The 11315-nt window shown below is 59.3% G+C and overlaps 1 protein-coding gene across 2 annotated transcripts in view; it reads left to right on the forward strand.

Moving 5' to 3' along the window:
* KIRREL1 (kirre like nephrin family adhesion molecule 1) overlaps positions 1–8640 on the forward strand; it is an 83199-nt gene extending 74559 nt beyond the window's left edge. For both annotated transcript variants that reach the window (XM_039513242.1, XM_039513243.1), the window contains exons 12-15: positions 442–549; positions 1174–1313; positions 2045–2122; positions 2517–8640. In XM_039513242.1, coding sequence (XP_039369176.1) covers positions 442–549; positions 1174–1313; positions 2045–2122; positions 2517–2987 — 797 coding nt within the window. In that variant the 3' untranslated portion in view covers positions 2988–8640. The remainder of the gene's footprint in view (positions 1–441; positions 550–1173; positions 1314–2044; positions 2123–2516) is intronic.
* Positions 8641–11315: the final 2675 nt, after the last annotated feature.

The raw sequence follows: 11315 nt of genomic DNA on the forward strand, positions 1-11315 counted from the left end.
TCCCAGCTCTAGGGGACAGTGTTGTCTGATGGTTAGAGCAGGAGGCTGGGTGGGTTCCTTGGTTCTCTGCCACTGACAGTGTGAGACCTAGGGCAGCTCCCTCCCCCCGCTCTGTGCCTCAGTTTCCCCCTCTGGGGAGCAGGGCTAATGACACCAACCTGGCGGGCTGTGCAGTGAGCCTGTCACTATTGCCAGGCACTTTGCCACCCCCAGCGATCGGCGCTAAGGGCCACGGGAAACCCTCCCTTCCCTTGAAACCAAGACCCAGAAGGGACAGACATCATAGCCTGAGCAGTGGCACCCTGTGCTGCTGGGACCTCCCAGCCTAGGAGGGGATCCTGCTCCATCTCGGGGCAGGCGGGAGCTAAGGGGCGAGAATGGACGGGCTAGGGAGGGGGCAGCGCGGCTCCCCCAGCTAACCCACCCCCATGCCCCCTGCAGAAGTCCTGCCCGTGGGCATCATCGCCGGAGCCACCATCGGGGCCAGCATCCTCCTCATCTTCTTCCTCGTCGCCCTGGTCTGCTTCCTCTACCGGCGCCGCAAAGGAAGTGAGTGTGGGGGTTGGGGGAGGGATTCCTGGGAACCCCCTTCTACTCAGCCCGGGGGCTGGGAGGGAGGGGAACGGCTCCAGACTGCCCCAGCTGGCACCTACCAGCCACTCAAGGGACAGGCAGGGATGGGACCAAGCAGCCGTGTGGTCCACAGGGGCCACGGCTGGATGCCTCCCCCTACACACGCTGTGCCAGTCTGTGGGCCGATGCCCCCCACACCCCAGGCCCAGGATGGAGCACGAGGCCCACGAGCAGCTTCGTCCACCGGGGGCGCCCCTTGGAACGCCCGCGCCCCCAGCAGGTGACAGGAATGGCCACGGCTCCTTGGCGCCGGGTGCTGGGTGTAGGCAGGTGCCCCCGGTGCCAGGTGTTGGGGCCAGGAGCAGCTTGAAGGGGGAAAGCCCTGCTACCGGGGGGTGCTTCCTCTGGGCCCATGGGGTCCCTGGCTTGGGGGGCTTCCTAGGAGGAAGGCCAGTTTCTCCAGGCCAGGGGAAGGGTGAGTCCAGGGCCCCTGACAGCCAGGGCTCTGGGTTGGGGTCTCCAGCTAGGAGAGGCCGGAGTGCAGCCGGCAGAGCCCCCCGTCCATCCATCCATCCATCCATCCATCCGTGTTTCTCACAGGCCGCAAGGACGTGACCCTGCGCAAGCTGGACATCAAGGTGGAGACGGTGAACCGGGAGCCCCTGACACTGCACGCGGACCGCGAGGAGGACACGGCCAGCGTCTCCACGGCAACCCGTGTCATGAAGGCCATCTACTCGGTGAGGTCCCCCCCAGGCCCCGGAACAAGAGAGCGAGACGATTCACTACTGCCCAGGGCACTACTTGATTCACTACTGCCCACACCTGTGGGACCGAGAGTGTGTGTTAGTGGTTGGAGTGATGGAGAAGGCGGCTGGGAGCCAGGACTCCTGGGTTCCCTCCCTGGGACTGGGAGTGTGGTCTGGGGATTAGAACAGGGAGGCAGGACTCCTGGGTTCTGGGGCCTCCTGGCTGCAGGGAGAGCAGCCTGGCACCCATCAGACAGCCCAGCCATGCCCCATGGAGCCATCCACGTCTAGCCACCCTGGGCTGTAGCTGCCGGGCGCCCCCCGAGGGCCGGGGTGGGCGGTGTAACTCCGTGATGCTTTGTCTCTGTGATCCATAGGGGTCGATGACGCTATTGCTGGCTCTGTCCTTTAGCTCAAGCAGTAGCATCTCAGGCTTTAACTTTCAAAGATCCCAGGTTTGATCCCTGGTGCTGCCGACCCAGCGTACAGGACTTGGACTCCTGGGTTCTGTATGGATCTGCGAAGGGAGTGTGGGCTAGTAATTAGAATAGAGAGCCCGGACTCCTGGGTCTCATTCTCGGCTGGTTACATCAGTGCCCCCAGAGTGTGGGGAGGAGCCACAGCCTGGGATGACTTGGGGGCTGGGGAGCCAAGCGGCCGGTGGGCTAAGGCAGAGCCGCGGCGGGGAAGCTGACGGGCCCCTTTTCCATCTCCCTCAACAGTCGTTCAAGGACGACGTGGACCTGAAGCAGGATATGCGGTGCGACACCATCGACACGCGGGAGGAGTACGAACTCAAGGTCCGACACTGCCCCCCTGGGGACTCCTGTCAGCTGAGTGTGCAACGGGGAGTGTGTGCATGGGCAGGGGAAGGCAGAGTGCGGGGGAGTGATGGTGCCACGGTGCTGAGCGACTGTGCTTGCGTGCGAAGGGTTGTGTGATGGTGTGTGCACGTCAGCAACTCTGTGTGTGGATGGGATCACATGTGTGTCTCTGCTGGGGGTGGGAGCCAGGATCCTGGGTTCTTTTCCGAACTCTGGGTGGGAGGGGAGTGGGATCTAGTGGATAGAGCAGGGGACTGGGAGCCAGGACTCCTGGGTTCTTTGCCCAGCTCTGCCCCTGGAATATTCCACAGGCACCCAGAGCTTTGCCCTGCCCCATGTGAGCACCTGCCCCTCTCCTTTCCCCTTCCAGGACCCAACCAATGGCTACTACAACGTTCGCGCCCACGAGGACCGCCCGCCCTCCCGCACCGTGCTCTACGCTGACTACCGCACCCCGGGCCCCGCCCGCTACGACATGCGCCCCTCCTCCCGCCTCTCCCACTCCAGCGGCTACGCCCAGCTGAACACCTATAGCCGGGGCCCCGCGTCGGACTACACCACCGAGCCGGCCCCGGGGCCCCCGCCGGGCACCGCCACGGGCGAGACGGCCAGCCAGCTCTCCTACGAGAACTACGGCGGCCACGCCGCCTTCCCGCCCAGCGCCGGCTACGCCACCTACCGCCTGGGCTACAGCCAGCCCCCCCCGCCCAGCCTGGACCGCGCCCCCTACGACGCCTACGACCCCATGGGCAAGTACGCCAGCGCCACCCGCTTTTCCTACACCTCCCAGCACTCGGACTACGGGCAGCGGTTCCAGCAGCGGATGCAGACTCACGTCTGAAGGACCTGGGGGCTGTGGGGGGACGATCCTCACCGGAGACATGAGGGGGGGGGTCACAGGTACTTTGTGACTGTCCTCTGATATTCAGGGGCTTTTCCTGAACCCCCCACGCCCACCCCTCCAGCACCAGGATTCTCAGCCTGCCCGGCGACTGCACCTCTCACTGCCTGGATTCAGGGGACCCTGGCATCCGGCTGACTCTGGGGACCCTCCTCCCCTATATCTGAGCTTCCATCCAGCCACCCATCATGTTGTCTTTGTTCGTTCTTTTCAGCCCATGTCCCCGACTGGAAGGAAAACCGATTTTTGAGGGGCTGCGGAGCCTCACCCCCACCCCTGCCCTGCTGACGCGTGGCTGGAGGCCGGAGAAAGCGTGCTGGTAGCTGCAGGGGGGGAGATTCCCTCCCACGGCCTGGATCCGGAAACTTGCCCCCGGCCATGCCGGGGAGAGCCGATTTCTTTGCCACGCGTCGGATCTTTGAGGGGAGACGGGCCGAGAGCTGAACTCCGCCGGGGGTGAAAGGTTGTGACAACAAGGGGGGAGAGGGTTGTGGGGTGGTGGAAGACCAGTGGCTGAGGGCAGGCGAGGCTGTGCATTGCCCCGGGGGCCGTGGGATCCCTGGGGTCTGCAACAGGCTCCCGCACAGCTCGGCCGCTAGGAGGCAGAGAGTTGTGCCGTCTCCGGCTCCCAGGGCATGATGGGACTCGCCGCAGCGGGCACAGGGAGCACTGCGCTCTAGATGTGAACACGCCGGGGGGGCCTGTCGGCCGGCAGGCCGGCTCACCCTGCAACCAGCCTCCGACTGGGCAAAGGGCTCTGATCCCGCCTCAGCGCCCATCGCTCAGCGCCTGGCAGGATCGGGCCCTAACGTGGAAGACTAACCTGGAGCAACAGCTTTCGATCTAGGCCATACCCGGGACCCCCATCCAATACCAGGACCCCCTATTCTAGAGCAGGGTCCCATGTCCAATACCGGGACCCCCTATACAAATCCTCCCTCTTCCATCCTGGGACCCCCCTACAGTACAGGTACTCCCTAACCTATCCCAGCACCCCTTTCCCATATTGGGATCCCTCCTGCCCCACTTAGCAATATGGGCAGGGTGAAATGCTCGCGACCCCTACGGTGCGAATCCCTGACCTAGATGGCGCTGCTGGCCCTAGGGAGAAAGGTCAGCCCCACACCCGAGTGCTTCCATTCACGACAGCACAAGCCAGACCCCGGCCAGTCCAGAGTCTCTCAGGGCGGCCGGATCCCTTGCCGCTTGCACCCCAAATTGGATCCCTCCCCCGTGTGGTGTTCCTCTTCAAAAGAAAGCAGGGGGCCCCCATCTCTCCCCCTGTACCCGGTCCGTCCAGGGCCGAGCTGACTCCGTCCCCCGTCCCTAGCACTTTGAATATGTTTCTTTGGGTTTATGTTGGGTTTTTTTATATATATATTTTATACGGGGGCGGGGCGGGGGGGTTGATTGGTTGGTTGGGTTTTTTCCTCCGAAAGGACCAATTGGAATCCTGCCTCTTCCACCATTTCCTGTGCCTTGAACTTCAGCTTTATTTGACCCGTCGGCGTTCGCTTGCGCGGTGGAACCGAGCGAAGGGGGCGGGAGCGCTGGCCGGGCGAAATGTTTTAGGGGCTGGTGGCACCCCGGGGTGGGGAAGCTGGAGGCTCGTGTCTCCCTCTAGTGTCTGGCACCAGCCACTACAACTGCCTGTCCCCGAGGCCAGGGGAGGAGCTGCCCCTTTAGCCTGAGGCATCGAGAGCTGTGTTTTTAGAGCTGAAGGTCACGAGTTTGATCCCCAGTGGCGGGCGCAGTCTCCACTGACGATAGGGGCTTTCCAGGGCTGCCCACTAAGAAATGATGGGGGGCCCTGGGATTCCCAGGGTTGTTATTTTGGTGGGGGTGAGGGGTTTCCTTCAAGCTTCCCAAGTATCCCAGTGAAGCTGCACCCCACCCCTGGAAGGGATCAGGGGGGCTCTGTTTTCGAAGCCTGGCAGTGCCATTCCCCAGCCAGGCAGAGGGGGCACTGATGAGTGACACTGGGTCCCGCCCTGCAGCGTGAGCAATGCAAGTCCTGAACGGCGCTGAGCCGGACCCCGGCCGCCACCTTCACTGCCCTTTCCGCCATCGCTCCATTAGGGAGCAGGACTCGAACCCAGGCCCAACTTCTCCACAGTCACGCCCGGACCAGGTATCGAACTCTGATCTCCCGCGTGGCTGGGTAGAGTACGAAGCCACCAGCCCTGTCTTGCCTGTTTCCTCCTAGTACCTACTGGTGTGGCAGGGCCGTAAGCACCCTGGGCCGTTCCCGCCCTGGGCTGCAGCAGTTTTGGATCTGTTCCGGTGACCTTGCAGCATCGGTTTCGTTTGGACAAATCGGGGCCTTGATTTTAAGTACAGATAACGCCCCCCCCCCCCCCACATTACGGAGCCATTCAGATACGGTACAGCCGTGAGCCGCGTGGGTTATCGGCACGTCAGCAGAAGCGGTGAGCCGTGGTTATAGCGGCCGCTTGGCCGGCCGGAGCCTATAACAATCTAGACCGGTGGGGTCGCCATTTATTGAAACATCGCCTGACCCTTTATTGACCCTGTTTGGAAGCAGCTGGAATTTGGTCGTGTCTCCTGATATGGGCTTTTCCTGCCCTATTTATGGGACTTATCCAGCGGCCATTAACCTGGCACCTGAGAACTTCACAATCTTCACTGTGCAGGCCGGGCAGGGCTGGTCTCTGGGGCACCTGGCACTGGCCACTGTCGGAAGGCAGGACACTGGACAGATGGACCCTTGGGCTGACCTAGGGTCTTAGCCGCCTGGTACAGATGGGGAACTGCAGCCCAGAGACCCAGATTTTTACAGGTGTTTTGGCGTAGCTGCGCTCAGCATCGCAACGCCTAATTGATTTAGGAACCCGGATCATTTCCAAAGGGGTTTAGGCACTCCAGAGCCTAACCCTCATGGGCAGCTGATGGGATTTTTGCTCCAAAGTACCTAAATCGTTTTGGAAGCTGAGTTTTAGCTCCCAAATGAGTTAAGTGTTGCAAAACTGGGCGCAACACTGCCCAGTGTCTGGCTCAGTCATGCGTCCCGGGTCAGATGGGAGAACAGAGTTGACCCTGGGTCTACCTGGTCTCAGGATAACAACCTGATCCGGGGACCAGCTCTTAACGCGCCACTTTCAGGAGTCACGTTATTTTGAACTTCAGCTCCCCCCCCTTAATAATAAATTTCTAGCTCTTGTGTTTTTAAAGATAAAAAACCCAGGATTTAACCACTAGACATCACGCTCCTCCCAGCACCTGCAAACTTGACTCTGAAAGGTTCAGATGCCTGCAGGAGAATCAAAAGTTTTTTTCCCAGCACATGATTTGTGGGAGGTCTGATTTGCGATTTGTGAATGGTTGGGATTGGCAGCACTGGCAGCGGGATCTTAATATAAAGTCTGAGCCAAAGCTGGCGTCGTGGTCCATGACTGGAGCCAGGGGCTGCTGCAATACAGATAATAATGACTAATAGTCACCAGAAGTAACAAACCAGTGCTGGCTAATTTGCTGGCATGAGTCGGTCATGTGAGAAGGGTTTTTTTTTATATGAATGTATCTAAATATATATTTGATATAAATATCCTGCCAAGCAAATTCTTGAAAGCCAGAAGCACATGTTCTTAATGCTCAGCGGTATATAATTATAGATCAACACCCCCCCTAAAACTTCTGCTTTGAGGCAGACAGCTGGCACGGGAAATTTCAGCCCGAAGGGTTAACGTCTGCAACGTTCTAAGCAACTGAAAACAGGGTCTTAGAATGGAACATGTCGGGCAACCTTAACTCTAGGGGGCGCGCCGTGCACCCTGCAGAGATCATGGGGGCTTGGCTGGGTGTGTGTAGAGGGCCGTGGAAAATGAGGGCAAAGCAATAATTCCTCGAGGGAGAGGGTTGTGTCTGGGAGGGGGAGCTGGGGAAAAGCCGTAGGGCATAGCGGGTCCTGAGAGATCTGTTTTTTCGCTTGATCTCAGTCTAGCTTCGGGGTTTGAATGGCCCCTGGACGGCTGCCCTGCGCTTCCCTCTCTTGAGCATTTGTGCTCCGCAGTGTAAACTGCTTGTGGCTAACTCCAGCTCACGGGGACTGGCTCCCAGGGGTGAGAGCCAGGACGCCTGGGTTCTATTCCCAGCTCTGGGAGGGGAGGGAGGTCTAGTGGTTAGATCAGAGGACTGGGAGTCAGTTCCTAGCTGGGGAGGGGAGGGGAGTCTAGTGGTTAGATCAGAGGACTGGGAGTCTGGACTCCTGGGTTTTGGCTGGTGTAACCCAACCCGTGGGGTGTTCTGTCTCCCCCTAGTGGCGGCTTGGCTGCACAACTAGAGATTGACGCGCCTGCCACAGCTTGGCTACCGGATGAGCTCAGGGCTAGCAGAGGCTCAGGCATCAAGATTCAGAGGTTCCCACGTACAATTCCTGCTGTCGACAGCCCACCCGAGGGCGCGGGATTACGCCCAGGTCCTTGAATTTGCAGGGGTTTGCATGAGTAACTTTAAACCATTTGCAGTCAAACCGGTGCAAGTACTGTGTGTGGAGCAGCCACTGGGAGCTGGGAACCCAGTTCCCGTGGAATTTCACGGGGAGTTGGGTGCCGAGCTGCCTTCGGTGGCTTTGCATCCCCCAACAGAGCGCCCCTTGGGCAGCTGGACGATGGGAGCGGTTCGGCCCTGACGGCGCCAGGTTAGCTCAGTGCCGGAAGCCAGCACAGGATACGGCCGGGGGCGGGCGGGTTCCTCTCCATTCGGGACCTCGGTGATGGGTCGGGCGGCGCTCTCTGCCTTGTCCCACAGCTCTAGAGGGGTCTCGTCAGCTGAGCCCAGCACCTGGGCGGTCTTTCCTTTGCATCAGGGCACTGGGGCTGTGGAGAGAGACAGGACAGATCCCCCCACCTACAAACCCCGGCAGTCAGGACCAACCCACCCCTGGGTTCGATTCACTCCCTCTGGTGCTAATTCACAAGCCTTCACCCTTGCCAGACACCCCGCCCCCCACCATGGCTGAGTCCAAGGGTGGGGGAGCAGACCCAGCATCACCCACTTTGAAGGAGTTAACCTTGAACCCCTCCCCCCCCCCCCAAGGGACCTTTAAAACAGGCCTGAACCTGCACGGCCCTGAGCCCGAGCCCAGGAACCGCGCTCGCGGCCTGCAGCTTTAATTCAGGCGTCGCCACTATCAGGCCACGTGGCTTTTTTTCTTCCCTAGCGGTGCCTGTGGGGACCCCCCGGTGACCCCCGTTCTCCCTCGCCCCAGTCTAGAGCAGGGGGGAAGCGGTGACACTGGCCTTCCCCCCGACGGTGCCGGGATCCTCTTTAGCAATAGCAACCCTCACTGTGCAAAGCCTGGAGCCGAGCGGCTTTACGTGCGGGATCATCTCCGAGGTTATGCAGCTCCCGCCCCGCACACGCACACACCTTCCAGCTCATTCCTAAACGCCCAGGCTCATTGGATCCCCCACGGGAATGTGGGGGGGTATTTTTCTTAGCACAGGCCCTTTTAGATTTCTAGAGACGTGTATCTGTGATTCCCCTGCACCCCTTGCCCGGCCCCACCTTGGATTATTTTTTTCATTTTCCTTTTTTTTTTTTAAATATTATGTACTATATTTTTAGTCTTAAACACGATATATTATATATATTTAATTTTTTATATATATAAAAATATAAATGTTACCAAAAAAAGAGGTTGTGTGTTGTCTTTGTTGCGTGCAAGCGATGCCTGGGGGGAAGGGGCAGGAGTGTGTGTATGGATGGGGGGTGTTACGCGTTTGGGACCTGAAAAATCCTGCTGGGAGCAGAGGACAATTGGAGGATGGAATAGGGCCCTGGAGAAGGAAGGGCTCGTCTCTAGTGCTGGTCATCGCCAGCGCTCGACGACGCGCTTCACAAAGGAGCTGGGTAGCGTCCTCCCTGCTGGACAGAGAGGGGAAACTGAGGCACGGGGAGGTGGGAAGTTAGGAGCCTAAAGACCGTTGAGGGGCTGGGCAGATTTCCTGCCTCGGAGCAGGAACACAGACCCGGGGGGCGGGGGGCTCTCTAGTTTGCAGTTGAAAGACTTTGCTTCCTCTCCAGGGGCACCTGGGACGGGAGCCGCAAAAGGGGCCAGCCGGCCTGAAGCCAAGCCCAGCCCCTGGAGGGAAGCATCTCTTGACCATGGGAAGGGTGAGGGCTGATAGAAATGGTGTAAAAATGTAATTAACTAGACCCTCCCCACCCCCCAAGGCAGAGACTCTTCTCTTCTATCGCTTGGGAATGGTTTTTGAAGAGTCCTGAGAGAAGAAGAAACTGAGGCAGGGTGCTGCAGCGCCTCCCCAAGCCACGAGGGGCCCCTGGGAGGCCCCTGGGCTGTTTAGTCACCCAGTGGCAAAACCAGGTTTCCTGAGTCTCAGGCCAGTGCTCTGTCCACTAGGCCACACTGCCTTCCCTTCAGTAGCCTAGCCCCAGGCCTTTGAGTGCCTTGAAGAGAAGGCCCCCGAGGCCTCGAGCTTGACTGGCTCTACCAGCGTCTCCTGTGTGTGAAAGGCAGCAGGCTTCCGATTCCCACCCGGGAGATGGGGGGGGTTGCCCCTCTGAAGGGCAGGGAGATGGAATCTGGCCTTAGACGCTTGAGCGGCATTGGCAGACCTGGCGGGGGGGGAGGTGCCCAAGGCTGGATTTAGCAGGGGGGCTGCAGTGGGGATTGGGGGGGCCTTGGCAGAGCTGGGGGCAGGGAGCAATAGCAGGGGGCTACAGTGGGCGCTGGATTTACCCTCTTCTTGCACTGCAGCATTTGGGGCCGTTTACAAGCGGGTTTTGCTTGGGTCAGTTCCTCGCCCTTAGTAATAAAAGGGTGGCGGGGGCGGGGGGGCTGACGAAGCGAGCAGCGGAATTGCTTCTAGAGCAGAAGGCTTAGCACGATGCATCGGGGGGGCCTTTCACCCAGCCCGATTCTCCTCACCCCCTCGTTAGTGCTGCCTGTAGCTTCCCCCGCAGCCACGGTGGGCCGCCCCCTGCACCTTCCCCAGGTCCCTGCTTAATTAGCAATGTTCTAGCTGCTTCTCTCCAGCAGCCCCCACCCCACCCCCCCACCCCCGGTAGCAGCTCTCTCCCAGGAGCCTGCCAATGCAGCGGCTAGGATTTCTCCTAGGGGGCATCTGGCACTCACAGGCAGCAAACAGCTCCTGCTCACGGCTGAGAGGCTGGATCCTGGGTCAAAGAATGTGGGAGGCTGGGTGGGGTTTGGATATTCGGCCCCAGATCGTCTCCTGCACGACCCCCCCCCCCAATGTCTGATCTCACCCTCCATGTTCTCCCTTTTCCTAACAATCGGTGCTCTCTCTGCTGCAGCCCCTCTTCCGTCCAAGGGGAATGAAGCCTCTGTTACAGTGTAAGCTCCGTGGGTCAGGAACTCTTACTCTGTGTCTGTGCAGCTCCTGGCACCACGGGGCCCTGATCTCAACTGGCCCCTCCAGGTGTTAACATAATCCCTGGACCTCGAGCAGCTGGTCCGTGGCTGGCAAAACACACCCGTGTCCCCTCCCCTCCCCGTGCCAGGGCTCGCACGGGCTCCACTGACCTATTTCGCAGAAGCTTTTAGCGGGAGCGGATGCCAACATGGGCGAGACGAGCGCCGCTGTGAATTACATGGAGCCGAGGCATTGGGTTGGTTGGTGTTTTTGTTTTGTGTTTTTTTCCAGGCAACCCTGCAAATGGGCTGGCTTAATGATTTTGTTTCTCGACAAATGTAGCCTATTACTTTGTGTGTTTCCACGCCTGGTTTATTATGCATGAGCCAGGCACTTTGCCTGCTGCTCCCGGGACCCATCTGAAAAACAAAAAGGTGCTTCGTCAATCTTAATGGCTTTTGCTGGAGCAAGGGATGAGCGATGGAGAGCTGGATAAATAGATGGGGGGGTATGGGGATGGCTGGCTGGAGAACTGGAAAGGAAGACCTGTGGAGAGCAGGATGAATGGATGGCTAGACAAGACCGATGCTGGTTTCTTCTCTCTGTAGCCCTGGTCCCATATTATTGTTAGAATCAAACTCTATTGCAGCCCCCAAATCTCTCCTTCAGGAGCAACCACCTCCCTTCTAGCGGCACTAGGAGGTGATCTAGGAAGCTTTAAAGTTGCACCTGCCCAGAGTCTAGATAATCTCTGAAATTCAAGCTCTGGAGGCTTCTCTCCATAGCGAGGCAGCGTCGTTTCCCCAGGAAATCAATCTCACCAGCCGGCTAATTTATGCCAGGCGCCCGAGACGTATTGTAATTTATTCTACCGGCTGAAACGCACAGCGGCTCCTCTCAGCTGTACAGA

Source organism: Mauremys reevesii, linkage group 24 (genome assembly GCF_016161935.1).
Source record: "Mauremys reevesii isolate NIE-2019 linkage group 24, ASM1616193v1, whole genome shotgun sequence".
Classification (NCBI taxonomy): domain Eukaryota; kingdom Metazoa; phylum Chordata; order Testudines; family Geoemydidae; genus Mauremys; species Mauremys reevesii.